Here is a 27500-nt window from a genome sequence, read left to right on the forward strand (position 1 = left end):
TGTTACTCAATGAAGGTTACCGGTACATGTTATGAATGCTCCTAAATTGGTGAGTTGAAACCATCTTAAAGAATATGAGTCAGTGGATTAAACAGTGGTCACCCCCCCCCCCCCTCAGAGTCTCATGACTCTTCAATAATTCAAGGTCTCAAGGTGAAGGTGTGTGTGCGTCGGGGCTCATCTCACTTGATGAATGGAAATCATGAATATAGAATATTCTAGTGTACTGCAAAATACAGAAATCAATTTGCAATTAGGCTACTTCTTCAGTCCAAAAGCACAGATGGTGATTTGATGAATCACAGAGTGGGGAACCTTTCTGCCAAACTAAGTCATGCTTGCCAGCGCCAGACCATGCTGGAAGAATGCATTAGTTTATGACTATTTACCAGTGCAGCTAGGAAAGTTCCAGGTAGTGGAATAATTAATCAGACATTTTTGTCATAAATGTACCATAAAGGTGCCCTTGAGCGAGAAATCCGATTTATACTTGGCTGTGGTGCGTGCGTGTGTCTGTGCGCCCGCATGTGCGTGCATGCATGTGTGTGCGCGCCCGCATGTGCGTGCGTGCGTTGAAGGCTCATACTTGTTCACCCGCACTCACATGTGACATTTTTCATGTTTTCATTAAACTATGTGAATGGGACCATAGATACTGCAAATCTTTCACATATGGTGTTCCTCTTTCAAGTAGGAATCATTGCAGTTGCCATACTACCATCTGTTCCATGGATGAAGCGGAGGCATGAGTTCACACACACACACACACACACACACACACACACACACACACACACACACACACACACACACACACACACACACACACACACACACACACACACACACACACACACACACACACACACACACACACACACACACACACACACACACACACACACACACACACACACACACACAGGGGTTGTGACAAGGAAAGGAAACCAGCAACGTGAAGTTACAAAACTGTCAAGTGTCAGAAGTGACATCAGAAACGTGTCACTGCGTGATGATGACGTGCTACTAACACAAAGGGCCCTTTCCAGCCCTTGGATGATGTGGTGAAGCATCCGTCCGTCACATGTTTTTTGGTTCGCCCCTTTCCACCCCTTCTCTCTCTCCAGCATTCCAGCTCTGTTCCACAAAACAGAACAACTTTCTTTAATGTATTTTTTATGCTATAAACAGCGATGAGCTACAGTTCAACGAAGACTCAGCCACAGTGTACAGTACCAGAACTACGCTTGATCGTTTTGAAGTGATTGTTCTCACTTATTTGAGCGAGAAGTTGAACTATGCACATTTTGTGTCTCAGTCATGATAAAACAACTACAGAAATGTGTTTGGTTATCTTAGGGGGTGCAGTAACACAGCCACACGCCCACCTAGTGCTGCCCCCGTTTGATCGGCAAAGTGCTGTCCGACTCTCTGAAATGCTTTCAAGCAGTTACAATGGCAGAATAGCACATCACAGCTGAGCAGATGGCGGTGTAGAGAAAAATTAGCTTTGCTGTTCAGTGAAAGAACAATAACAACATATAATATTATAATAACACTTTCTCTTTCTTTTTCTTATTTTTGTAGATTGTATTAATTTAATTGTATCTTTTAGTGCTTTATTCAGACCAAATAAATGGACAGGCTATGCTTAAATTTCGGCCAGACGTGTTGTCACCTCCCACCTCCCATAAAGTACCCATGTTTCCCACTATGGCAAAAATCTAGCAATAGATTGGTTAGTTGTAGCTAATAAGTTTGTAATAATAATAATAATAATAATAATAATAATATAAGTCTGTCTTTGGCAGGAATGTAGAGAGACAGGAAATCAATGGGAGAGAGAGAGAGAGAGAGAGAGAGAGAGAGAGAGAGAGAGGGAGAGGGGGGGGCAGATATTGGCAGTGACACATGACAGGAGACGCATTCAAACTTTGTCCGTCAAGAAGCATCCATGCTGCGTTGCTACTTGCCTAAGGGGCCATTTGTCTTTAGCCGACCGGAAGGTTTCCCTTGTAGTAATGTCAGCTGGTCTACACTATGAAGGTTTCCCTTGTAATGTCAGCTGGTCTACACTATGAAGGTTTCCCTTGTAATGTCAGCTGGTCTACACTATGAAGGTTTCCCTTGTATTAATGTCAGCTGGTCTACACTATGAAGGTTTCCCTTGTAGTAATGTCAGCTGGTCTACACTATGAAGGCTTCCCTTGCCACTTGGGTTAGGGTTAAAACATTTTCAAGAGGCCTGTATTCATATCTTTAACCCATTTTGACCTGAGGACGATTCCACAAATGCCTTCTAAATCTTGACAGTTTTCTGAAAAACTAGGGGTTCCCGCCCAAAATGGGTTAATAAAGAATAGCTGGTTGATTCCTCCAGAGGGTCAGATGAACCCAGAGCAAATTATGTCCAGTCCAAAACTCTCAGACAAACAAACAAACCTCCATGGTTGATATGATGGAGCACCGAATGAGCACAGATATGCTACATTAATACTCTATCCGACTGCAGCAACAGAATTTATTACACCTGGGCTGAAATCACTGAAGTACAATTATTATTATTATTATTATTATTATTTGCAGAGAAGAAAAATGAATGTATTTCTTTTGACAAAATTATTACAAAATACAATTTATAAAATTGCATCTTCCATTAATCTTCCATTCCTAGCTTGCTTGCACATGAATTCAAAAAATAAGTATAGAAGAAAGACAAAATTGATCGACAAAATGCTCCCCTGTGAGCAATGCTCAAGCTTTAATAACCATTTAAGATTCAGACACACACCCATTCTGTTCAGGGAGAACATTATCTCTGATAACCCTTCTCCTGAAAGCAATGAGGTGAACACAGTGGAACAGTCCCAGTCCATCTATGTGCTGTTTGTCCATTGGGAATACACTAATCCAGTCCAATGTCACATATATATACAGTAGGTTTTGGTGCCTAAAAAGGTTAGTTCAGATCATTTTGACTTAAAGCTGTAAAAATACTTGCCATTAACACAATGAGCGCTGGGATTTCTTTCACAATAGGAGCTCGGGGTGCCGGGCAGATATGGCAGCTATACAGCTATACAGAACCAAAACCAAAACATCTTTGTTCATCTAAAGCAAAAGAAAAAGGCTAAAGGCTGGTTCTGAAGTTTTCCCTCATAAACAGGATCTTTGCAATAATATTATCGAACAAAAACAAAAAAGATCTGAGCTCGGAGCTCAGGCAATTAAGTGAGAAGTTTAGCCTGACCTGACCCAAACGTGTCAAGTCCTGTTGGGTCTTGGAACGAATGTCAAGCTCTGCCAGTCCGGTTATTACATTTCCCACTCCCCACTGAATCCTGTCATTACTACCCGAGTTCCCAAGCCCTCCCACAAGTCTACATGCAGCCATGGTAGCTGGCAAGATTGAATTGGGCAGTGGTCCCATTGTAAATGCATTACTCTCACACTGCCTGTATTACAATTCTAGTTCCACACCCAATTTCATTATTATTGCAAGGAGGTGTGTGGATGTGCATCACAGCATGTGAGAGCATAAGAGTCTGTCGGTCTCTGAGCACAAATGTGTATGTGTGTGTGTGTGTGTGTGTGTGTGTGTGTGTGTGTGTGTGTGTGTGTGCACGCGCACGTGCCGAGAGTCAATGAGATCGTGATCCATCTGTAGCTGGGCTCTATCAACCATGCTCTTGGCAGATGAGTGTATATTGCTACTAATGTGTTTGTGTGTGTGTGTGTGTGTGTGTGTGTGTGTGTGTGTGTGTGTGTGTGTGCGTGCGTGCGTGCGTGCGTGCGTGCGTGCGTGCGTGCGTGCGTGCGTGCGTGCGTGCGTGCGTGTGCATGTGGCCATGTAGCAGCAGGTTCTGTCTATAGTAATGTAAAGGTTATAAAACAGAAACGTAACCATGTTGTTACGAGATCTAAATTCAATGTCGTGGCTGGAACTAGAGGCGCGCCAATCAGGTTTTTTGGCACCGATCACCGATGGTTTTTCTCACGATCGGCAACTATACCGATACCGATCTTGTGCGTAAGGGGAAAATTAGAATATTTCCAAAATTATTATGTCAAAACTGTTCGCGTGTGTGTGTGAGCAGAAAGGAGAGAATGTTTAGTCTCAAATGTCTGTCACAAAGACAAAAACGGTATACTATACCATCTGATTGACTTTTATACCACTTAAATGGTGAAAGAGTTCACCCATCTCACCACTTAAAATTATGTGTATAGTCTGCGTAGTCTGATTGGATGAAGGGGGGGGGGGGGGGGGGGGGGAGTTACCCCATGGGCTCACTGGGGACAGGGTAGGGAGGAAATCCTTATGGTCAGTACACTCTATAGTAGGGAGGATTATCCCAAAAAAGGGGATATTTGAATTAGGCCTATAAGTGAAATCACTGAATATACCAGAATAAATGCACTTTTAATTACTTTCCTAAAAGTAATGACCATAATCATCCTCTGTTGTGCACACAGTCACTGACTGTGCTGGGGAAATCGATGACACATACTACCACTAAATATAACCAACCCATATTCATTCTCGAGTTAGGTGGATTACAACAGTAGGCTACACACTCACACACACACAGAGACTTGGTGTATTTATTGCAACCACGTAGTTACTATATAAACGAGCAGTGACTCTGTAACGCACAACGCAAGCAGTGACAACGCGAGCAGTGACGCAACGCAACGCTCCCACACACACACACGCACGCACGCACGCACACACAGGCCACGGAGCAATGTTGCCACTCACTGCGCAAAAAGCATGGAATACGATGTGTATATTACAGGAAACTCCCGTTAAACTTTCCAACAAACTCCGGTAAACCCCCGAATTGTACCATCACACCTGTATATTACCGTATATTAACTGTATATGCCCACTAAACTTGAGGTTTACGGGCAAAATACAGTGCCCATAATTGCCCGTTAACAAGCCTGCAAACCCTGACTTTCTACAGCCTACACACACTGTCACTCACTTATAATACGCAGACCTGGCAACACTACATCCCATTGGATCCCGCAGCTCTTTAGCTGAACTGGGGAAGGGGAGCACTTGATTGCCTTACACGTGCGTGCGTACGTGCAATACTTTTGTGCTGTGGTCATGCAGGCTCAAACTGGACCAGCATATCTAAAATAAAGCCTAGCCGACGCTTGAAGTCATCAGTAAAAATCTAAAATTCAAATCCTACATTTCAATTTGGGAAAAATCTTGAGAAGCACCGACGATGAAACAAAAGCACGCATGACCTTTTCAAGGTCTGCAAAATGAGAAAGACACGGACGGAAAGGGTGCACGCCATCTTAAAATGAGAGGGCCAATTACACGAAGATAAGGTTGAAAAATGGGTGAAGTGCTTCTTTAATTATGGTAATGTTCCTCAGCCAGAGGACTCATTAATGTACGGCCCTTGTCGATTGACCAATGAAGGAGAAGGTCGGAGTCCTCTTACCGACACCACATTATGAGCCACATACTTAAGCTCCAAGGAAACGATACGGTCAAGATGTGACTGGGTGGAGCCAACACTGCAAAGTAGCTTGTGTTTGTTCCATTGTGCGTTTGCACAATGGAAGTGTGCGTGCGTGCTAGTGTTGCAAATTTTAGTCAGTTTAGTCAGTCTTTTGAATAAAACTTCTAGTCAAACTTCTAGTCTAGTCGACAAAATATCATAACTAAATGTCACGCTGCGACGCGTTGTGAGCTTGTAGATCTGCTATTTCCAGCATGTATACCAAACATGAAATGCCATGTCTTTTAGTTCTACTGGATCTCTTCACCACTAGTCCCTCCCTAACATTTTAGTCTAGTTTGCATTTGTGCATTTGAAATTGTCAGCGTATTTAGTTTTAGTCATTGTAGCTTAGTTTTTATTTAGTCGAGTTTAATTTTGTTTTCCTCAGTGAAAAAGGGTAGACGACAACATTTTTGTCATAGTTTTAGTTGACAAAACCAACAATAGTGCGTGCATGCGTGCATGCGTGTATGTGACTTACCAGACAGCGATGTAATCAGTGACAGGCTCCGTCTGCAGTAAGGTAAAGTTGATATAAATCCCATGTCCGTGAGGAACCGTGATGAGCCAGAGACAGTCCTGAGAGTTGGGGTATTCGTTGGGATACTGAGGGGAGTAGATGGTGCCGTTTTCAGCCGTAACGTTATAGCCACATGGAGCTGTAGAGACAAGGTTAACATTAGGGGGTGAAACAGTTGATGGAAACATTATATGAAAAATAAAGAATGATACAAATAAAAATAAAGTTAAATAAATAGCTGACATGTTGTGAGCTTGAACATTGATCATTTATTTCACTGCAATTGAATCACGTGCATTTTCTAGGGATATATCGCGATACTTCCTCCCGCGATATACAGTATCCCACAGATTTGTCAGAAAATTAGACGTCTAAAAATGGGTTATAACTGGTCTAATCTCTCAAGAACAGATTCTGTGCTGCGCTACCTAATCTGTCAGCAAGGCGATTCAGAATGTGTATACACTGTTGATAGTGGGAATGAAAACACAGGCACACCACAGGAAGTGGAGGGCTATGATGCCGGGCCAACATCCACATTCTATTGAGGCCTGCCCCCAGAGGCAAATTCAAATGAAACAAACAGCAGAGGGTGCTGTTTTTCCTTTTTTTTGCCGATGGGTTAACCTGGGAGGTTGTAACTGGTCTGACACTTTTTTAGTGGTCTAGGCTTAGATTAGCAGAGCCATCTACCGTACAGTAGCGCTCCACGTGGCCTGGCAATGTCAGTTCAATGTATTTCAATGTGGGAACACTCCTGTAATGGCCGCTGCATAGACTCCTGTAATGGCCGCGATCTTCAGCTGCGTTTTTCTTGGAATTGAGGCTCAAAGGTGATTGGACAGAAACGTTAGGAGCTCATGTCGCGGTTACAGTATTAACGCTTCTGATGGAAGTGAAATTATCGATCGGCAGTTTAGTAACGGCCAATCTTTACTTCCGGTGAATTTGGGCTGCATTTCGGGGTTTTCACAATAAAATACACCTTTTCTACGGCCGGCATTGAAGGACATTAGATTGAATCGCGGGAGGCAGTCAATGAGTTTAAATAGGGCATAAGTGGTTAATCAGATTAAATGTATTCATAACCAAACAAATGTGTACTCCGAGTACCCAGATCCTGCATGGAGTGGACATATTAAGCAAATGCCCTATACACAACATGTTTGTTTTACACAAGGATTATGTAAAGAAGGAGCTACAGTAGGGGGCACATAGGCATAGGCCATACACGACTGGAAGTCAATGAGAGCCAACTGGACCTGCTTAACCCTAGAACACTATAGGCAGGTATCTGGGTGAATTTCTTTTCACTGCATTCTCACATGTCCCAGGAATGGGTGGACCAAAGGAGAGGTTCCCCGCTCCATTATTTTATTATTTTAGGAATACTTTATTTTTTTTATTTTTTTAGACGTCATAGTTTTTGGCACCTCAATGTCTTCAAATCACAACAAAGAAGGCGTGCCGAGAGTGCAGCCTAGAGGCTCAATAACCAAGCGCACCATACACACAGCAAGCTACAGACGGTTGAAAACCTGTCATGTCGGGAGCCAAATCAAGTATCAAGAACTCAAAGACACCCCGCTAGCCATTGAGGTCTCCGGCTGCTCCAGTTTGGGAACACTTTTGGGTAAATACAAGAACGCGGGAGAAAGACAAATGGATAAGATGGAAGCAGTGCTGCCAGCGTTGTTCAGCAGAGATCGGGTATGCTGCTGGCAAACACAACGGCACCACGTAAATAATGAATATCACTGCTGGCTTAGCCAAGGCATCTGTTCTGCCTGAACACTCATGCCTGATGGATGTACACGAAGACCTACTGCAAACTCACCCTGTTTATGAACAACCCAACGAGCACAACAAGGTATAGCCTGACGCTCAGCCTGCATTTTCATTTAGTTTCACTTCATTATTCAGACTGAAAGCCTTTCCCACGGCAGCATGTTTCTGTGATGGGCGTTGCCATATTAGAAATACTCCGTTCCAAGTAAATAGCACATCTACAAGCTCACAGTGTGGTGTGAACTTTCAAATGGCCGAAATGTATACAGGGCTGATGTGATTAATGCATGTTTTGTAATAATAATACAAATATATAAAGTAACTAAAGTTTTCAAATAAATGTAGTGGAGTAAAAGTGCGATATTGGGACCTGAGATGTAGTGGAGTAGAAGTAAAAGTACTGGCAGATGTATATCCGTAGGTAAAGTACAAGTATAACCTCAAAATTGTACTTAAGTACAGTACTTAGTTACGTTACACCACTGGAGACCATGGGTGGTATATGGTCGGAGAGGAGGTCTCTCTTACCCTCGCAGCGCGGGAAAGGATGGTTCCACTTCCTGTTGGTTCCGTGCTGGCACGTCAACACGGGGTGCCCAATCAGAACGTAGCCGGGATAACACTGGAACGTTATGGACTGGCCCGCACTGTAGTCGCTGTTGATGATGTCACCGTTGGGGAAGGGGGACGGGTCCTGGCAGTTCTGAAGCTGATAGGCTGGGTAGGGAGGGGGAGCGAGAGAGAGTGAGAGAGATACTTTTAGAATTGTATGGAGAGGATGGGCCCCTTGAGATGCAGCATCTGTTTTGCAGCGAGCCCTATACACATAAGTGAAAAATTACATGCAGACACAGTACAAATACAAATGGCCTGGTCAGCCTGCAATGGGATGACCAGATAAGATCTGGTCATCCCAGCTTAGTAAGATGTTAAAAGTAAAAGTATTTAGGACGACCATTGAGCCGATTCTACTCTATGGCTCCGAGACATGGACACTTTCATAAATACAAGAGAAACGGTTAGATGGCACTTACACCCGCCTTCTAATGAGAGCGCACAATCTGTCTTGGAAGAGCCACCCATCGAATGATCTAATATACGGCAACCTTCCCCGTGTTTCTTCACTAGTCCAATTCAGAATAACACTGTTTGCCGGCCACTGCTACAGAGCTGACAATGAGTCCTGCCTCAAATCAGACCAGAGGTAGAAAACTGTCGTACCCTGATGTCATCGCTAGGGACACATGCATCAGTAAGCAGGAACTGGGGATGGTAATGAAGGACCGGGGGAGTCTGAAGTGGCATTGTGAAATCGTACAAAAACACTACATTACATACAGCAATGGTTCCCGAACTTTTTCAAGTCAAGGTCCCCCAAGTCGACACTTAGCCATTTGAAAAGATATGCCAGGGACCCCCATAGGAGAAGATTTTTACGGCTCTATCAGAGATTCTCAACCAGTTAAATTGCAAGGACCCCCAGTTTGACATGCTACGGACCCCCATGTAATGGCATTTCTATCTCAGGGGCCCCCAATTTATATTGTAAAATCAATGTTAATTTAACTCTGAGAGTGTATCCATTTGTACACAAACCCATAGGGTCCATTTGGTTCCTAACTATCATTTAGCTGGGGACCCTCTGGAACTCCCTCAATGACCCCTGGGGGTCCCCAGACCCCACTTTGGGAACCACTGACATACAGTACACACACGTACAGGTACAGTTGGCTGGACCAATAGTTCACCGATCACCACCATTCTATTTGGCTGTAGAAGAAGACGTAACCCAAAACAACACTGATCGGATTATTCACTCGCTAAGAGTCTTTAGAAGCGTTCATAATGTGTGGTCATGGGGAAGAGCTATTGAGCCACTAAACACAGTCGCTTTATTTATCCAGCGTGATTTGAAATGGAATACTCAATGGAACACGGAGCTGCCGCTCGAGGGGAGCTTTGATTAGCGGTAAGCCAACTTTATATTTTTATCATTCAATAGATTAGAGCGGTAATTAACACGTTAAAGGTGTCGTTGGCGGTGCGGGATATCATTTAAAAGGCGTTAAAGAAGTCCTCAGCCAAGGATGAGTTAACTATGTGCCAAGTTCCAAGCATACCAGGAAGCATGAGGTTGGCAGAGGAAGCGTAGCACCCAGGATTAGATAATTGACACTGGGTGAAAGAAATGGGTTGCAAAATCGTGGGATAAAAATATAGATTAAAAAAAGCATACCCGAGTGAACCTAGCTCTTAAAGGGTACGTGAGAAGACACTCGATGGCTCTAATTTACTGTGCGCTAGGCTCAAAACACACCCATGACTAATTCAGAGGCTTAATACCACCCCTTTGCCTTTTAGCGAATTTGAGGCGGACACACACACCCCACTGATGTAGATCGTGCACCATATGCAGTAGATAGTCTAAATAGGGCTCTCAGTAAAGAATCCCTTGGATCAAGTGTGGCCGTAAAAGTAAAGTAAATCTATGTAAAGCGTCTTGGATAAAGGCGCTATATAAATGCACCATTTACCATTTATTTACCATGTATTGTCCATAGCAAAGTGAAGCTGAAAGAATTACTAGCTTCTTCTCCGTTCTGTCCCACCAAGCCTGACACTGCCAACACTCTCTCTCCTTCTCCCACTGTGCCCTCCCTTCCAACACTCTCTCTCCTTCTCCCACTGTGCCCTCCCTTCCAACACTCTCTCTCCTTCTCCCACTGTGCCCTCCCTTCCAACACTCTCTCTCCTTCTCCCACTGTGCCCTCCCTTCCAAGACCTCCTAAACCTTGCCTGGTGCTTGAAAAGCGCCTGGACTACATTTGCACCCACCACTACTGACGACCACAAAGACGACTTTAATGGTGACTTTAGTGACGACCTAGTCATGATTGTCTGCCTCCTAAGGCAATCATAGTACTCTGAATGGCATAAAATCCCATACTCTGAATGCCGCAACGTGGAACGAGTGGCAACAGAAGCTAACAGAAGCTAATGTTATGAGCTAACTGGAGCTAGAGGACAACCATAACAACACACAGTGAGTGAACCGACAAAGGAACAAAAACAGGCGCTACAAGAGCTTGTTGCACCTGGCAGTTATATGACCGATAGTCATTCTTGGTTTTTTTTGCAGTATAGCCTCTGCAAACCACATCCTAGTATACAGTACAGTCCACAGTACACACAGGTACAAACAAAGCAAATGGAACCAATACACAGTCATGCATTGATAAGTCGATATTTGGCAGTCCAATATCGCCATCGAGTCAACACAAGCCAAACTGTAGTTTTACTCCCCACTGAAGGGTTTCAGTCTTACATGGAAAACTATCTGTATCCCTCCCTCTTATCTCTCCTCCTGTCTTTCTCCGTCTCGTCTCACACTTACATCATCGTTGTCGGGCAGAAATCTTGTATCTCCATATTTTTCATAAATGAATGCCCAATACTTCATATCATAGCGTTGCACAAACGGACCAAAAGTATACAAGATCAGATCTACAGATTGAGCTTCTAGATTGGCTGTTTTCACATATTTTCAAATATTCTTATTATTGTCGTTTAAAGTTGTCCTTTAAACGTGGTTAAGTCTATCTGTGGGGGGGATTTAGACATAGTTAACCAATGAAAAGTAGGCTAACAAGAGAGATTTTCCCCCCCTAATAAAGTTGTTTTTATTTTGTTGCATCCTCTTGCCACCATCTTTGGGTACTTAAAAAAGCGCTATATACGTTAATACGTAAATATTATTATTGTAATTATTATTATTATTATTATTATAAATAATTACGACGTTGGATCCATTCTTTCCATGTCCTGAAAAGTGGTTTTGGACTAACGAGCTTTCGGCGCCAGACAGCGACGATAAGGATGTGTTAGAACATGCTTGTGAAACGTCAGAATCACAGGTCTATTTAAAGGAGAATCATCAACACCACTGATGTCACCACATGCCGTCTGTCTGTTTCCCTCCCATTTCTCTTTACACTCTTGACTCCCACTCACCCGCTTGACTTAACGTCTCTCACTCACCATCTTCCATCATTTCGGGGGTAACTGGCAAAGAGGCGTGAAGCGCATGTAATAGTGTGTGTGTGTGTGTGTGTGTGTGTGTGGGGGGGGGGGGGGGGGGCAGATATTTGGCAAAGTGGCGAGGTAGGTTTCATTACACTGAATTATATTTATCAGTGGGCGTGTTGCAGATATAGTCAATCATGACCAATGGAATCATGGAGCAGTGAGCAGTGAGCACTCACCAACGGTGATGTTCAGTGTCATGGGAAAGAAACTCAAACATCAAAATGATGTCCTTGTGCGGGAGGTGCGGTGTCACCAGACCATAAATCTACGGCACCTCAAACAGAGATCTGACAGACAAGTCAAGAGCAGATTATGTCAAATTATCTCACAAGGAAATTACAAATGCAGTCAATATGTTTGACACTGGTCCTGTAAGACCTTTTTTCTCAGTTAAATCCAGTTCATAAGCCCATACAGTAGCAAAACAGACGGCATCACTTTGCATCTGCTAAATTTGCGCAGGCACAGAGTGGACCCTAAGCAGACATCCACCTCCAGGCAGTCATCTTTGTGTCCGTTTGTACTAATGTACAAAAGGCAGGATGCCAGTCCATTAAATGATCTATATATATGATATCTATTTTAGGACTAGACAGAAGCACACACTATAGTTTTTTTTAATCTTTTATCACCTAGAGATCAAACCCCCAAGTAAGACAATGAATGTCAAACACTCTCTCCCTATGCACCAAGGCTTTCAGCATACTGTATAAATAGGGATGGAGCTCGTTAATTTTTATTGATAACGATCACCATCAATCACCATCAATCAGGCCCGGGTTCTTATCGAGCCCACTATCGAGCATTTTCTATTATTTTGTGGAAAGACAGGAGACAATACATTCTGAACAGAACCAGTATCTTTTACTAGGGCCTTCAAATACAGTACATTCCTAACAGGCAATTGACCTTTTTACCAATAAAATAATATTAAAGAAACTGTTAAACTTAAAAGTGTTTTTTACCCTGGCAGCGCTGATTGGCAGGTATCAATACACTTTTAGAACGACATGTTTGTGCCATGGATGATTACATTTATTTCTTGATCGCCTCTTGCCATAATTGTTTGAACATGACCGTCATGGGCCGTTATGCTCGATAACAGGCTTGATAAGCCCAAAGCGTATTGATAACCGGAACTCAATAAGCTTGTTATCTGATTTTATCGGGTATCGGTTATCGAGCTCCATCCCTATGTATAACGCAGTTATACTAATGTGTGCACTGATCTTTGGTAAGTCTAGGCATCGTGCACATTGATCTCTCAGATAGAGAAGTTGTTTTCCGGGGTGAACCGCCTCCTCTTGTGGCCCGTTGTGACCAAAAGGTCTGAAACAGCCCCATCAGCAAGAGTGAGATCTATACCCGACTTGAAAGATGCAACTGTCCCTTTATAGATAGCAGCAGAGCCGGATATACAGCAGGTCTTTTTCCCTGGCTATAAAGAGGGCTCAGTGCACGTATGCGCACGTGTGGGTGCACACGCGCAGTCGCGCACGCACTCACAAAATCTGTTAAAATGATCGTCAGATGGGTTTACCATTTTTGACACCCGACATCATTTCAAAAAAATAAAAGAGTCTCTCTTGCCTATAGGATTTTGGCAGCCTTCTGCTATTTCCTCCTTTAGTTATTTCAGTGGCAATCTTGTTCAGCCATATGTTTAATATAAATAATAATAATAATAATATGATATTAGACCAGATTTATCTTCAGCGATTAATTGGAACTGAAGGGACTCACCCTGATAGGTCAGTTTGAATCCCGGCCTGTTCTCCGAGTGGTCACTGTAGAAGTGAATGATGGTCAAATGGGTTGTGCTTAGTAGAGAAGGCGGGATCACAGAGCCAGTGAACTGTCCAATGAGAGCAGAGCTGTGCTGTGGGCCCGCTCGAACCTCCAGGAAGTCATGGTTGTCCTCGGACGAGAAGTTCTGGAACTGGAGATGAGCACCTGCAATATACACACCATACGGTTCTTAACTCACTCAGCGCCGATATCGCCTTTTGACGCCTCCCAGTCCAAACGCCTTCTGCGCCGAGTTTGCCTTTTGACGCCTATTTTAATATCAATTGATTGCGGTTCACAACTGTATCCTGTAACACGCTCCTAACACTCCGGTAGCGGTGCGATGAAAAAAAGAAAAACGAAGAAAAACGGAAATGAAAATTCGGCTGGCTTACAGTATGCTGTCTATATGGCGACGCAGTTTTTAGAATCGTAATATCTCGGATTCTTCTTTTTGGCTCAAAACAAAGTTGATTTGCGGCTCATTTCTATACATTGTGTAACCTGGTGGGTTACACAATGTATGTTTTGGGTGAATTAGATTACAATTGAGGCACCCGTTACATAGCGATAATTCACTTCCTGACTCTCGGCTTCCCAGTGAAACGGCTTTCAAACTAAGAGTCTCACCATATTATAAGACTGGGTGGGGGTCCAGGAGTCCATTTTTAAGACACCAGTGATTTTCTTTGGTTAAAATAAGTGTTGAAAGGCTCCCTAGAAGTAACTTTTTTAGGTTTCTAACTTTTCTCCCACTTTTGAGAGAGCTACACCTTCATCCCTAGATAAGTTCCTTCTTAATAATATAGAACCAGACGTGAGGGTGTCTACTACATCAGCTATTAAGTTGGCATGGGAAAATGAGCTGGGGACTTCAATTTCAGACGAGCTCTGGGAAGACAACCTTGAAGAAATGAATGCGTGCTCTATCAACTCCAAACACACATTTTACGCCATTTTAGGTCCATATATGGGCATTCCACATATAATCATACCAATAATAAAAATGTGGGCACAACATTTATTAATCCTATCAATGGTTGGATTGGTGGTAAGTACCTGCGACATACTAGCGTTATGTCCAGGGGGTGTAATTGTTACATCATGGCTGTACACTTGCTGCCTCACGCTACAGAACCAGCAGATGGGCTCCTGCCCCTCGCTCTGCAAGGTTTACATCAATCTGAGAATACTTTACCATATCCAGTAGGTAGCGTGAGCTGCCAGGTGCAGTCCAGGTTGCCAGGATAGTTGCCAGGGAAACCTGGACTGAGGATGACTCCACTCATCTCAGATAACACCCCTCCACAGCGAGCTGGCAATACGCACACGCACACACACACACACACACACACACACACACACACACACACACACACACACACACACACACACACACACCTGAAACATGATGGCAATAACCCCTTCCTATTATGAAGCCCCCATACATAATACAAACATAATCGGCTTTCACATTTCACATTTTGACAAACTACTGTAGACTGTGCCTTTCGGGCACCAGCCTAGTTGGTCACCACGCAAGTCGGGAACGATGCAAGTCGCGGGAACACATGCCCACCCGTTTTCTCACAAGGCACCACTTATACCGTATTGACGAAGCAGTGCAAACGTGAGCCATGCTTGGCATCACTGGCTGTGGACTTGTGTGGGTGAAATAGGCCGCGTCTCTCTCCCTCTCCGGGCTATAGCGTGGGTGAAATAGACTCTCTCTCCCTGCCATTCTCCATCTCTCTCGACGTTATTGAATAATCATTAGGTGGCCTTTGCTTTGTTTCACCCATTTCAACTGATCTTTCCTTCCCTCTCAACTCTGAGGCTCCTTCGCTGTCCATGGTGCTGAAGTGGTCACACAGCATATAGTGCAGGGATATATCAAAGGGACACGTTGCCATGTCACAGATATTGTGTTAATAGGCTCTATGCAAAAGAAAGAAGAAGTCTGCACACCGTTTTGAAAGCTCACCAAAAACTTTACTTACCAGAGCAAATACTCCACTGACGAAGGCCACAGAGGCCCAAACACCTTGTGTTTTCCCGCTCTGGTAAATAACGTTTTTGGGGACTTCTTCTTTCTTTTGCAGTTTGTTGTCTTTTTGTTTGAGCACCCGTTGAATTAGCCTGGGATGTGCGTGCACCTCCTGACCACAATAGGCTCTATGCACACATGCCATTTTAGAAAGAACTTAATTGGGCCCCTTCCCTACTTCCATCACAGGTGGTACCGCTGATACTAATAATGACGGCTCTGTTCCATTCTGGTCAAACAGAGTCAGGGTACTGCTCTTGTGCATGTTGGCTCACTGGAAACACTCTGCTACATCAGTGGGTCTCAAAGTGTCCTTGCGTGGGTTCCAAATGGCCCCGTACAGGTGTGCAAATGGACCCGGTCCATGGAATTTAAAAGTTTGAGAACCACTGCACACTAAATGGAACAGAGCCTTAATTAATATCATCGGTAACACCTGTGAAGGAAGTAGGGAAGCGGCACGGAAGTAGTACGAGTTATTCTGTGTGCATATAGAGCCCATTGGCTGCGTATTGTTACAGGCTGCACTATTAAAATAACTGGATTGTATCCGTGTGGCATGTGAGCTCTGACGTGACGATATGCAGTCTGGGTGATTTCGACGCAGCACTTGGGAGACGCAGTCTTTAGTTGCTGTTGTTATACATAGAATTTCATTTGCACACCTTGGCCAGGCGAAAATGACAGAAACCCAGGGAATAGTCTTGTGGTGCTACTGTAACTAGATTTGTATGAACCACAGGCTGGGTGAATGATAGTATTTCAAATCTGTGTTTAAATAATAAATAATAACTCGTTTTAAATTAAACACAATTATTTTGCAGAGGGGTGTGTGCGTGAATGTGTGTGCGTGCGTGCGTTACCTATACAAAGAGGAGGCGGGTAGTTCCATCGACGCACAGTGCCAGGCATGCAGGAGATATGAGAGTGGCCCTGGAAGTGACATTACAGCAGGTTACAGGTTACTACAGGAAAGACACTTCAGAACAATGCAAATAACCCTGCTGAGTATATCAAGCAACAACAACAAAAAAGTGTGGAAGAGGAAATTGCATTGCATTAATGTGCTCATGGCTGAAAGTCAACACTTCTCCAACACATACTGTACACACATAGATACACCCAGGGACGTGCACACATAGACATCAAAGGGGGCTTCAGTCCCTGCCTTTTTACCCGTCTGTAAAACAACTGCCCTCTCCAGACCATGAATGCATCATTTACTATGGTGAAAGAAATGCAAATACCACTCCTTTCCTTCCATGCCATACCGGAAGGCAGCATTCATGAGAATTGCTTTTCCCCCCCAAAGTCTCCTGAACTTGAACGCAGCATTTTGCGCTGAACAAATTTATTTAGAAATCCATGTTGTACACACCCCATCTTCACTAGCTAAATAGTGCTGGGTTGCACCCCAACATAGCTGATCTACAAGCTCTCAACGCGTCACAGCTTGTAGATCTGCCCTCTTACAGGATGTCAGCCCCTGCCTCTCTAACACTCTCTGCACGTCCCTGGATACATTTATGTGTCTTCATGTCTGGATAAAAAAGTGTTACTATTTGTCTTTGGTAATTACCTGTAGTGTATAACCAGGTTCACAGCTGAAGGCAACAACCTCGTTGACCATATATCTGTCTCCCAATTTAATGCCGCTGGCTGGAATCATTGGCTCAGGACAGGTGGTAAGACCAACGGCTGTAGCCAAACCAAAGAAAGAGAGATTATTAGTATGTGTGTATCTATAGAAGGCAAGTACTGAGAAAACTGTTGCGCCTTTCTTCGTCCTTTTTTTCTCTTTAAACTTGACTACGGTAGCGGTGGTCTCAAAAACATAAGGGAACTTTGACAGGAAAATACTCGCTCACCGTATACTATAAACAAAGAAGTAAAACTCCTTAGACTTGAGACTTAGAAAAATTTAATTTCTTTTATTTTAAGATGCTGTGCTCATGGTGCTCTGTGCTCATGGTGAGATTAAAAAGCAAAACGTTTTCGGTCCTCAGACCTTTTGCTTTTTAATCTCACCATGAGCACAGGGCACCATGAGCACAGCATCTTAAAATAAAATAAAATTTATTTTTATAAGTCTAAGGAGTTTTACTTCTTTGTTTATACGGTGAGCGAGTCTTTTCCTGTCAAAGTTCTATAGAAGGCAAACAATGATTTCATTATGCTATAAGTAGCATGTGACATGTCAAAATAGGGGGTTTTCATGATTCTGAATCCATTCCAAGCATTAGTTTTGCACAAAAAAACAGACCTTGGTCTAAAAACGGCCATAGCTGTCATCACAAATAATGACATTTTGGGCAAGTGGCTATGGCCGTATTAAGCCAAAGGAGTGTTTTTCGTGCAAAACGAATTTGGAATGGATTCAGAGTCATGTAAACCCCTTTAGTTTGACATGTCACATATTACATAAATCATAACAGGATTTTGGATATAGGATATATAGGATGTAGGATGTTAAAAATGGTATGATCACATATATCCCCCTATAAAAAAAAAGCTCAATACTGACAACCGGTCAGCAAGTGGATTCATGAATGTATGTATATAGACAATATTTTAGGCCAATAAACTACGGTATATACACATTTCCCACTTTAAACAAAAGAAGCCTGTTGGCTGCCGGACTAAAGCAAATCCCAGCCTCCCCAAATTTCCCTGGACAGAAAAATGTCCCGCTCAGTTTATTGTTTTGTTGGGTTTTTAACCCTGGCGTCATATAAACAGAGGAACACGTCTTTATTACCCTAAAGGTTTCTTTGTTGTTTTATTTTACACATTATTAAAGTTAGTGCACATTAAATTCCCCTGTTAACTGTGAGCTTGTGCTTTGCACTTTTACCCTGGTACTTTATAAAGTGGGCTAATGCCAATTGTATGTCAGGGTTAGCTAGCTACGGTTAATGTGACGGGTCCGACTGCATTAACCTGCTGCATGCAACTATCCCAAAGCTTCCTTGGGGAAACCTGTGCCATGGGGTGGAAAATAACCTTGCGGGTAATCATGTACAGTAGTGTTAAATGATGAATGTGTTTATAATTGCTGCAATCATAAAGTCATTTAACCGAGCTTGAGATCAGCACAACATTAAAAACATGCAGCAATGTGACTATACTTACCCTACTGCTCACACTATACTGTTGAGTGGTCATAATTTTTTTATGCATTTAATACAGCTATAAAAGATGATAACAACACTGCTACACGGTCAGATGCTATTACAATTCTGCTGAGTGGGCCTTAATGGTGCTGGCTTGTCAGAGTCAATTGTTTGTTTGGCCCAGCTTAAAGAATAGTGGTTTTCAATAGTCACATTCAAGTGTATTCAAAATATGTTAATAGGCAATAAGCTGAACGTGTATATACATTTCATCTTGTAACCCATGATTAATCTTTTGTTTGTTTGTCCCGAATAAATTAATATTTAAATTGTAGTGTTTGAATTTACACTAATTAACCAATCACTAAGGATGCATCTTTAAAAGTATGTGAAAGTAATATATTTGCTTTGTTTATTCTTACTGTGATAGAAGTTGCAACTTACTGTACCGTAAGTTTGTCAACAACCTATTCTTTATCAAAAAGTGTGCTTTGTGTGTGTGTGTGTTTATTAAATCAAACTAACTAAACAGAAAATATGCAGTCAATGTTTGTATTGGAAATAGGGATGGAGCTCGTTAATTTTTATTGATAACGATCACCTTATCGAGCAGGCTTATTGAGCCGGGTCCTTATCGAGCCCACTATCCAGCATTTGCTATTATTTTGTGGAAAGAACAGAACCTTATTTTTATTGGCCAGCTGTGAGAGTTTGTATGCCAATAAACAGTTCTAACGTGTATACACACAGTCTCACACACACACACACACACACACACACACACACACACACACACACACACACACACACACACACACACACACACACACACACAGTGTCGCGCACCAAAAATAGCCAATCTACAAGCTCACAACACGTCTGGTTGCACCGCGTTGTGAGCTTGTAGCTCTGCCTTTTCGGCAACGATAGACTGAGAAGATGCACATTGAATACGTCACGTATTATGTGAGACTATTCAATCGATCCGCAGGAGATACAGTATTATAACTCTATGGCAGGGAGATTTGAGTTTCCCAAACGTATTATTATGAATTGGATTAATAACTTATGGCAACGTCTTACCGTGCTTGCCTTGGGCAGCAAGCACGGTAAGCACAACATGCGTTGGGTGGAAGAGCAGGATGTTTGTTCCGCTGCAGCAGCTGATGCTCCCGTGTTGTTTCGACTCGGTGCAGACATGCAAAGGTATCGCATTTGGGTGTCAATTTGGTCAAATTTGTCAACACAAAATGCAGGAAGAAAGATGAATGATGATAACTCAGGCACTCACACTAAGGCAGGGGCCATAGGGGGTCCTCACAGTTACTACAGGGTAACAATAATTATTTGTGTGATTGGAATTAGTTTTTACATTAACCACGTGAACCCTAGCGTCCCTATTGTAGCCAAAATAATTAAATAAATAAAAGGATCAGACCCGTCTGAAGTGAGTGGTGCTGCACTGCATTGCACTGCACTGCATTGCACTGCACTGTACAAGCTCTCCTCCCTGGCCTCTGTCTGTGTGTTAGGCTGCACAACAGTCTCACTTGGTGGTGACAATATGCTACTTCCGTGCTCGGACACAGGGACAGTCAGGGACACGGGGACACAGGGACAAAGGGACACACACACACACACACACACACACACACACACACATAGCCGTCTATAGGAGTGGTTTCACCACTCAAAAATAGCACATTAGTGCGAGGCGTTGTGACCTTGTAGACCAAGTGCCTGTATTGAGGTTTCATGTGGTTATAACAATATAAAAACATGAATCCAACACAATGACAGTGTTGTTTAAACAAGTCTATGAAGTCTATGAAATCTATTTAAAGGTTTAATCTGCAACATGGGGGAGGGGGTGTCCCTGCTTCATCTCCCTCCCAGCTAAAGGGCATTCATATATCACTCATTCTTGAGATGAGGGACAAAAGTGGAAAAAACATGTCCCACACATAAGAGCCTTATTTTATGTAAAAAATAAATAAATTCATAAAAATAAAAGCACTTGCAAAGTTAAGTGTAATACAGTTGTGTATTATTATGCCCTTAATTTCATTATAATTGTTTTCATATTCCATCTGAATTAGTTAAAAGCAGGCCCTGTACCCAAAAAGGCCTGTATTTAGCCTGTCCCCAGCAAGTGGCCACAATTTCAAACTGCCAAAAAAGTGTCTAATACTGTCACAATCACATAAATATACATACTAAATTAAAGTAGATTGTCAACAACATAGCAAATAATATACACAGTTAATTTTAATTCATATTTTCTATTAAATATCTCATATCAAATGTTCGTCCCACGTCTCCGTCAACTCCGTCAGGTTTTTTTAAAAGTCTTAAATTAATCAGAAAATATTGTCGACAGATTTAGCCTGAAGACTCCTTTTCCAAGTCCCATTTATATTTGTTGCAACAGTGGAGTACCTGGTCTGACAAGCATTCAATTGTTTGATATTTTAAACAAACAATGTTGATAACAATGTGGTCACAGCTTTTACATGTCAACTCCGTCAGGACATTATTATGATCTTTGTTAAGAATTCAAAAATAATGTTTATTATTTTAGTTTAGGGGTTAGGTTTAGCTAACAAAATTAAGCAAAAACAAAATGGCTACATTGTACTAAAGAGGGTTAAGATGAAAACAAATGCCATTTTGTCAACTCCGTCAGACGTCAACTCCGTCAGATTTTGTGTCTGACGGAGTTGACGTGTATCTGACGGAGTTGACAAAAGTGTTCCTAAAACAATAAAATTATTGTTTTTGAATAATGGGCAGTATTCTAATTTGGCACACAGTTAGAGCATGCCTTAAGGAACATTTTTGGCTATGGGGCCATCACAGATTTGTCTCGTGGTGACCATGGCAGCCATATTACAAAAGAGCCGCCACCTGATGTTATTTTACAATAACTCAAGTTCTACACCACCTAGGATCTTGATTCTGGTGACTAAGACCTCATTTTCAAGGATGAGGGATACAGTGGTACAATTTAGACTTTCCCTGTGACCATGGCAGCCATTTTTCAAAATGGCCGCCACCTGCTGTTATTTTACAATAACTCAAGTTCTACACCACCTAGGATCTTGATTCTGGTGACTAATCATACATTTTCAAGGATGTGGGGTACATTGGTAATATTTAGATTTGTCCTGTGACCATAGCAGCCATTTCTTTTTCAAAATGGCCGCCACCTGCTGTTATTTTACAATAACTCAAGTTTTAGACCACCTAGGATCTTGATTTTGGCGACTAATCATACATTTTAAAAGATGAGAAATACAGTGGTACTATTTAGATTTGTCCTGTGACCATGGCAGCCATTGTTTTTCAAAATGACCACCAACCTGCTGTTATTTTACCAATAACTCAAGTTTTAGACCACCAAGGATCTTGATTCTGGCGACTAATCATTACATTTTCAAGGATGATCTTTCTCTGGGAGAGGTAAGGGCTTATTTCAGGTGCAGGTTGAGTTTCTACTGACAGGACATTAAAAGGAGGTGGGCTTTCTGGCCTTTGACTTGCCCCTTTCAGGTACAGATGCACAGTTTGACTTCACTGGCCACTGCAGGGAACTGTGGGGGAGAAACTTTGGTCTCTTGACACCCCGATTAGGTTCAGGGTTTTTTTTGGTGGAGACTTGCCTTTCATGACATCTTTGCTGCAGCAGTTGATCTCCTTATTGCCAGTGGTGGCACACTCTGGGTCTCTGGGGCATTGTATCTTGGTGGCCTCCTGCCAGTGTTTCTCCATCCTTCTCCTGAGCTCTGTGTTCTGGGGCTCTGTTATAGTCAACTTACATTGTCTTGGCTGGAGATTGCTTTCCTGCAGGGTCCAGCCCAGTCTTGTGCAGATGGCTGCTGGCCCACCTGGAGGCCCCAACCTCACTTGTTCGGTTGGTGTGATTAGGTGGGGTGGTCTTCCCCAATCAGGATGAGGGGTTTGACCCTTTAAAACGGCAGTCTGGCCAAGTGTCTGTATTTAGTTGTGAGTTTAGATACAGGATACGATTGCTCACCCAGCCCCAGGTGACATGAGGTGAAGGCTCCTTTGATTTGGTAACATTGCTTTGGTTGACATGCTGGGGACACAGAGAAAGACACTGATGCCTTCAGTGTCTGCACATCCTGCCTGATGGTCCTGAAGCCAAATCTTCTGTCTTCAGTCTTTCGCTCACTGTTCACTGCTCACTGTTCACCTCACCGAATTTAGCCCAAGGAGTTTGACCCCTAGTTTGGCCATAGAACCCCTAGTTTGGCCATAGCCACTTGCCCAAATGTGCCGACATGTGCTGACCTCATCACATCTGTGATGATGGCTATGGCCGTTTTTAGCCAACGTAGTGTTTTTTGTGCAAAACTAATGCTTGGAATGGATCCAGAATCATGAAAAGCCCCTAGTTTGACATGCTACTTAAAGCATAATGAAATTTAAAACATTTAGCCTTATATTGTTTGTTGATGGTAACCAACTTTCAGCAGCTGTCAAACATGCCCCTAGGGTGGTCAAATAGAAACCAATGTGGGATATGTTAGTAGACACCTTTACAAACATTGGTGAAGAAAATTCTTGGTAAGAAATGTATTCACAGATTTTATATTATTCTGATAATATTCCCTGAGTAAATTGGTAAAATAATAGCAGGTCCACCATTTTTTTAAATGTCTACCATCCATGGTCACAGGATAAATCTAAATAGTACAACTGTATTCCTCACCCTTGAAAATGTATGATTAGTCACCAGAATCAAGATCCTAGGTGGTGTAGAACTTGAGTTATTGGGAAATAACAGAAAGTTGGCGGCCATTTTGAAAAATGTCTACCATGGTCACAGGACAAATCTAAATAGTACCAATGTATCCCACATCCTTGAAAATGTATGATTAGTCACCAGAATCAAGATCCTAGGTGGTGTAGAACTTGAGTTATTGGGAAATAACAGAAAGTTGGCGGCCATTTTGAAAAATGGCTGCCATGTTCACAGGGCAAATCTAAATAGTACCACTGTATTCCTCATCCTTGAAAATGTGGGATTAGTCACCAGAATCAAGATCCTAGGTGGTCTAGAACCTAAATCAGTTAAACTTGTCAACTCCGTCAGATGTTCGTCAACTCCGTCAGACGTTCGTCCCGTGATGTTTTTGTTAATTTCCAAAGAAATAGAAAATTCGCTGTCAAATCTTTTGTGCTTATGTATTGAAACACCAACTGAAATGATACGTAATGATGATTTTTTTTTTTTTTTACATGGTTTTCATGTTATAATATTGAAAATAAAGGTTGAAATGACGGTTTTGAGAAATTGGATATTTCATAATAGTGTGATATTGGAACAAAATAATATTAAAAGATTTGTATTACTTAACTTGATTACTGAAAGCCATTATAAGATAACTGAGGACTTTATATTATTGTTGAAATGATAAAATTCAATTAAAAGGGATTTTAGTGTGTCTGACGGAGTTGACATGAATCAGGTATTAAGTGCATAAATGTCCCATTTTAGAAAGAAATGTTATGCGAAAAACCTGTTCCTTCTCAAGATTGGTAGTTGAGACCTGTGTCTACAAATACATCTATTTGATTTGAATGTATCTTAAAAAAAAAAAAAATCCAGTTTGAAAAAAGTTTTGTCCCTTATCTCAAGAATGGGTGACATATTATGCTCTCATTGGCTGCTGCAGTTCATTGGAGGGGCGTGTATCCACGTGAGGGCGGAAGTGCGCCAGAAGTGCGGAAGGCACGCTACGCCACGATGCCACTCAAGTAACTACTGGCCAATCACAGCGCATCTTTTTCCGGGACTTGTCAGACCCGAATGTCCGCTCTGTGACGCACGCGGAAGCTTCTGTGAAGCACTAGTGTCGTGTTGCCAGACTGTTGCCTCTCACAAAACTGTTCTGGCTATACGCGAGGCTATAGTGAAGCCCAGTCTGGGTCAAGCATTCAGGACCACCCCCACTGTCTGGGTCAAGCTGCAACTGCACAATAACGACTAACAACATCCCTCCCTATGCGGTTGTTGACAGGCGGTGCGATCACGTCCACCTGAGTGCATTGACATCGTCAGTCACCTGAGGATCCACTGAGGATTCTTCATGTGTTAATGCATGAGCATCACAGTCATCAAATGCACTGTGTGTGTGCGTGTGTGCGTGCGTGCGTGCGTGCGTGCGTGTGTGCGTGCGTGCATGCGTGCGTCTAAAGGTGTGGCTTACTCTTGTACTCCAGGTGAAAGCCTGCCGCCACGACGCTGATGTCACTCTGGAAGTGCAGGAGGAGCTGATTGGACGTGGAGTTGAGGAGGGCGGGGGCTGTGGTTCCTGTATAGCAACACACAGGCAGAGCGGTGAGTCCACGTACTGTACACTTTCAACTACTCTACTGAAAAAAATAATTAAAGATGGAAAATATCCAAATATAACACTACACGGAGAAATGAATAATGAATAATGGTTGAACACGGTTGAAATATCCAGATGAGCAGAGAGATGGTAACATTAATATAGTTCTCCCTCTTTTCCAATGAACTGTGAGTCACTTGATTAATTAATACTATAAATTGCGTGCACCATAAATAGTTTGAGATTTATTAACTCACAAACCTGTGAGCTATTTTGGGTGTGTGACACGTATACTGGCACACAACAAAGTATGAATCAGCCTCTAGCCTCCAGCAGAGCCACTGGGAAGAAGACACTGGTGTCATTCATTCCGTGCATGCATGCATGCGTGCGTGCGTGCGTGCGTGCGTGCGTGCGTGCGTGCGTGCGTGCGTGCGTGTGTGCGTGCGTGTGTGCGTGCGTGCGACAGGTATGTGCTTGGGGCAGGTCACAGCAGGGAAGTCCTCCCTCTGGGGAGATTGTTAAATGTTGCAACATCCTTCATCTCACTCACTCACTCTCTCTTCTCTTCTTTTTTCTTTCACTAATGCTCTGTTCTTCTACTCCTGTGTGCCCCCCCCCCCACACACACACAAACACACACCTCTCAGGACTAATTATCCTTCCACACCTTTTCTCATTCCTCCTTTCTCCCTCTCCTTAACCACATTAACTTTGGGAAATAAAGTGTGTGTGCGTCATAGAGCTATAATATAATCTAGAGAATGGATTGAGGAGCGATAGCCCCGCCCCCCGCTATTCACTTCAATGGAAGTTGCTCAGTGGCGTTTTGAAGCCACGACAAAACGACAAAGTCTTCCGGGTATATAGTACCCCTCGAGCGTTGATATGATTGGTCGGCTCCTATCATAGTACCCCTCGAGCGTTGATATGATTGGTCGGCTCCTAGCGTAGTACCCCTCGCTATGTCACGTCCTACATGTCACGATTCATACATAAATGTAACCTGGGCCTGCAGTACCACTTTTGACCAGTAGGGACAGCGGCTTCAACGTTGCCCAGCCATCCTGCAGGCTTGGTGTGTGTGCGTGGCGTGTATACTGTATGCCAGTAGCCCTACCAGAAAATGATCCTAATTTAGGAGCTGTCATGTCTCCTCCGTCGTAGATTTCAAGAGAATCCCAGTTGTGCTCAGTCGCAAATGTCACCACCTGGATCTGAACAAAGAATAATAAAAACAGCAGAACAAAACAAAGGAAGGTGATTTAGTATAGCATTTAAACATTACCATAGATCATTTGTTTTCTACAAGCAGTCAGTCAGTGCATTCACTCAGCCGGCTGCCGATATAGTCCCAAGGTACTAGAAATGCATTGTGAGAACAATATCAGAATTCTGAATCAACGTTATTATCACAGTTTCACCCATTTAGGACTTAGGCCTTTTAAATCCTTCTAAAAGTTTTCTGAAAAACCTATGTTTCTATCTCCGTGGTGCTCAACCTTTTTCATCTCAAGGACCCCAAAATGTAATTGGCCGCCGACCCGCATCTGAAAATATGCTGTTCCAGGAGGCAGGGACCCTCCAGCTGAAGTATATATAAGTATGTATATATAAGTATATATAAATATGCTGTTCCAGGAGGCAGGGACCCTCCAGCTGAAGCAACGATTTGAGTTTTCTGTGAAAGAATATATATTCGAACTCAAGATCTATACAAGCTCGTAGATCTGCTATTTGTCAATATAGCAAGTGCAACATAATGCTTAAAACACCAAAAGGGGTTCCCGTCCTAAATGGGTTAAGAACTTTTTGAGAACTTTTACAACACAAATTACAAGTAAGCGGCTTCAGAAGCTTGTTTCACAAACGGCACAGCCGTAGGGTCTCTCGTAGCTTATCTACAGGCTGCACAGCCTGTATAGTGTTATGCAATGTATGGACAATTGACATAAAATGTAACTTGTACTTTTGAAAGACGGCACCATTTTCAACCTTCATAATAATGTATAGTATAATTAAAAGGCTATTTGTGTCTACTCGTGCTGTGTCTCAGAGGTGGGCCTTGTGTCTACTCGTGCTGTGTCTCAGATGTGGGCCTTGTGTCTACTCGTGCTGTGTCTCAGAGGTGGGCCTTGTGTCTACTCGTGCTGTGTCTCAGAGGTGGGCCTTGGACAGTTCAGATACACCTGCCTATACCAATGACATCATCGGTAGACAGGTTTGGCAATTTCACACATTTCACACATGTAATATTTGGTCCAG

General features: G+C 42.8%; 1 protein-coding gene across 1 annotated transcript in view; it reads right to left on the reverse strand.

Annotated features, from left to right (window-relative positions):
- LOC308315110 (CUB and sushi domain-containing protein 1-like) overlaps positions 1-27500 on the reverse strand; it is a 694698-nt gene that overhangs the window by 81943 nt on the left and 585255 nt on the right. Inside the window, exons 38-45 of the mRNA XM_080762946.1 lie at positions 26356-26452; positions 25110-25214; positions 17340-17458; positions 16624-16693; positions 14912-15028; positions 13669-13878; positions 8368-8556; positions 6013-6190 (exon numbers count right to left, since the gene is read on the reverse strand). Coding sequence (XP_080619072.1) covers positions 6013-6190; positions 8368-8556; positions 13669-13878; positions 14912-15028; positions 16624-16693; positions 17340-17458; positions 25110-25214; positions 26356-26452 — 1085 coding nt within the window. The remainder of the gene's footprint in view (positions 1-6012; positions 6191-8367; positions 8557-13668; positions 13879-14911; positions 15029-16623; positions 16694-17339; positions 17459-25109; positions 25215-26355; positions 26453-27500) is intronic.

This window comes from Protomyctophum bolini (genome assembly GCF_963924005.1).
Source record: "Protomyctophum bolini genome assembly, chromosome: 1".
Classification (NCBI taxonomy): Eukaryota; Metazoa; Chordata; class Actinopteri; order Myctophiformes; family Myctophidae; genus Protomyctophum; species Protomyctophum bolini.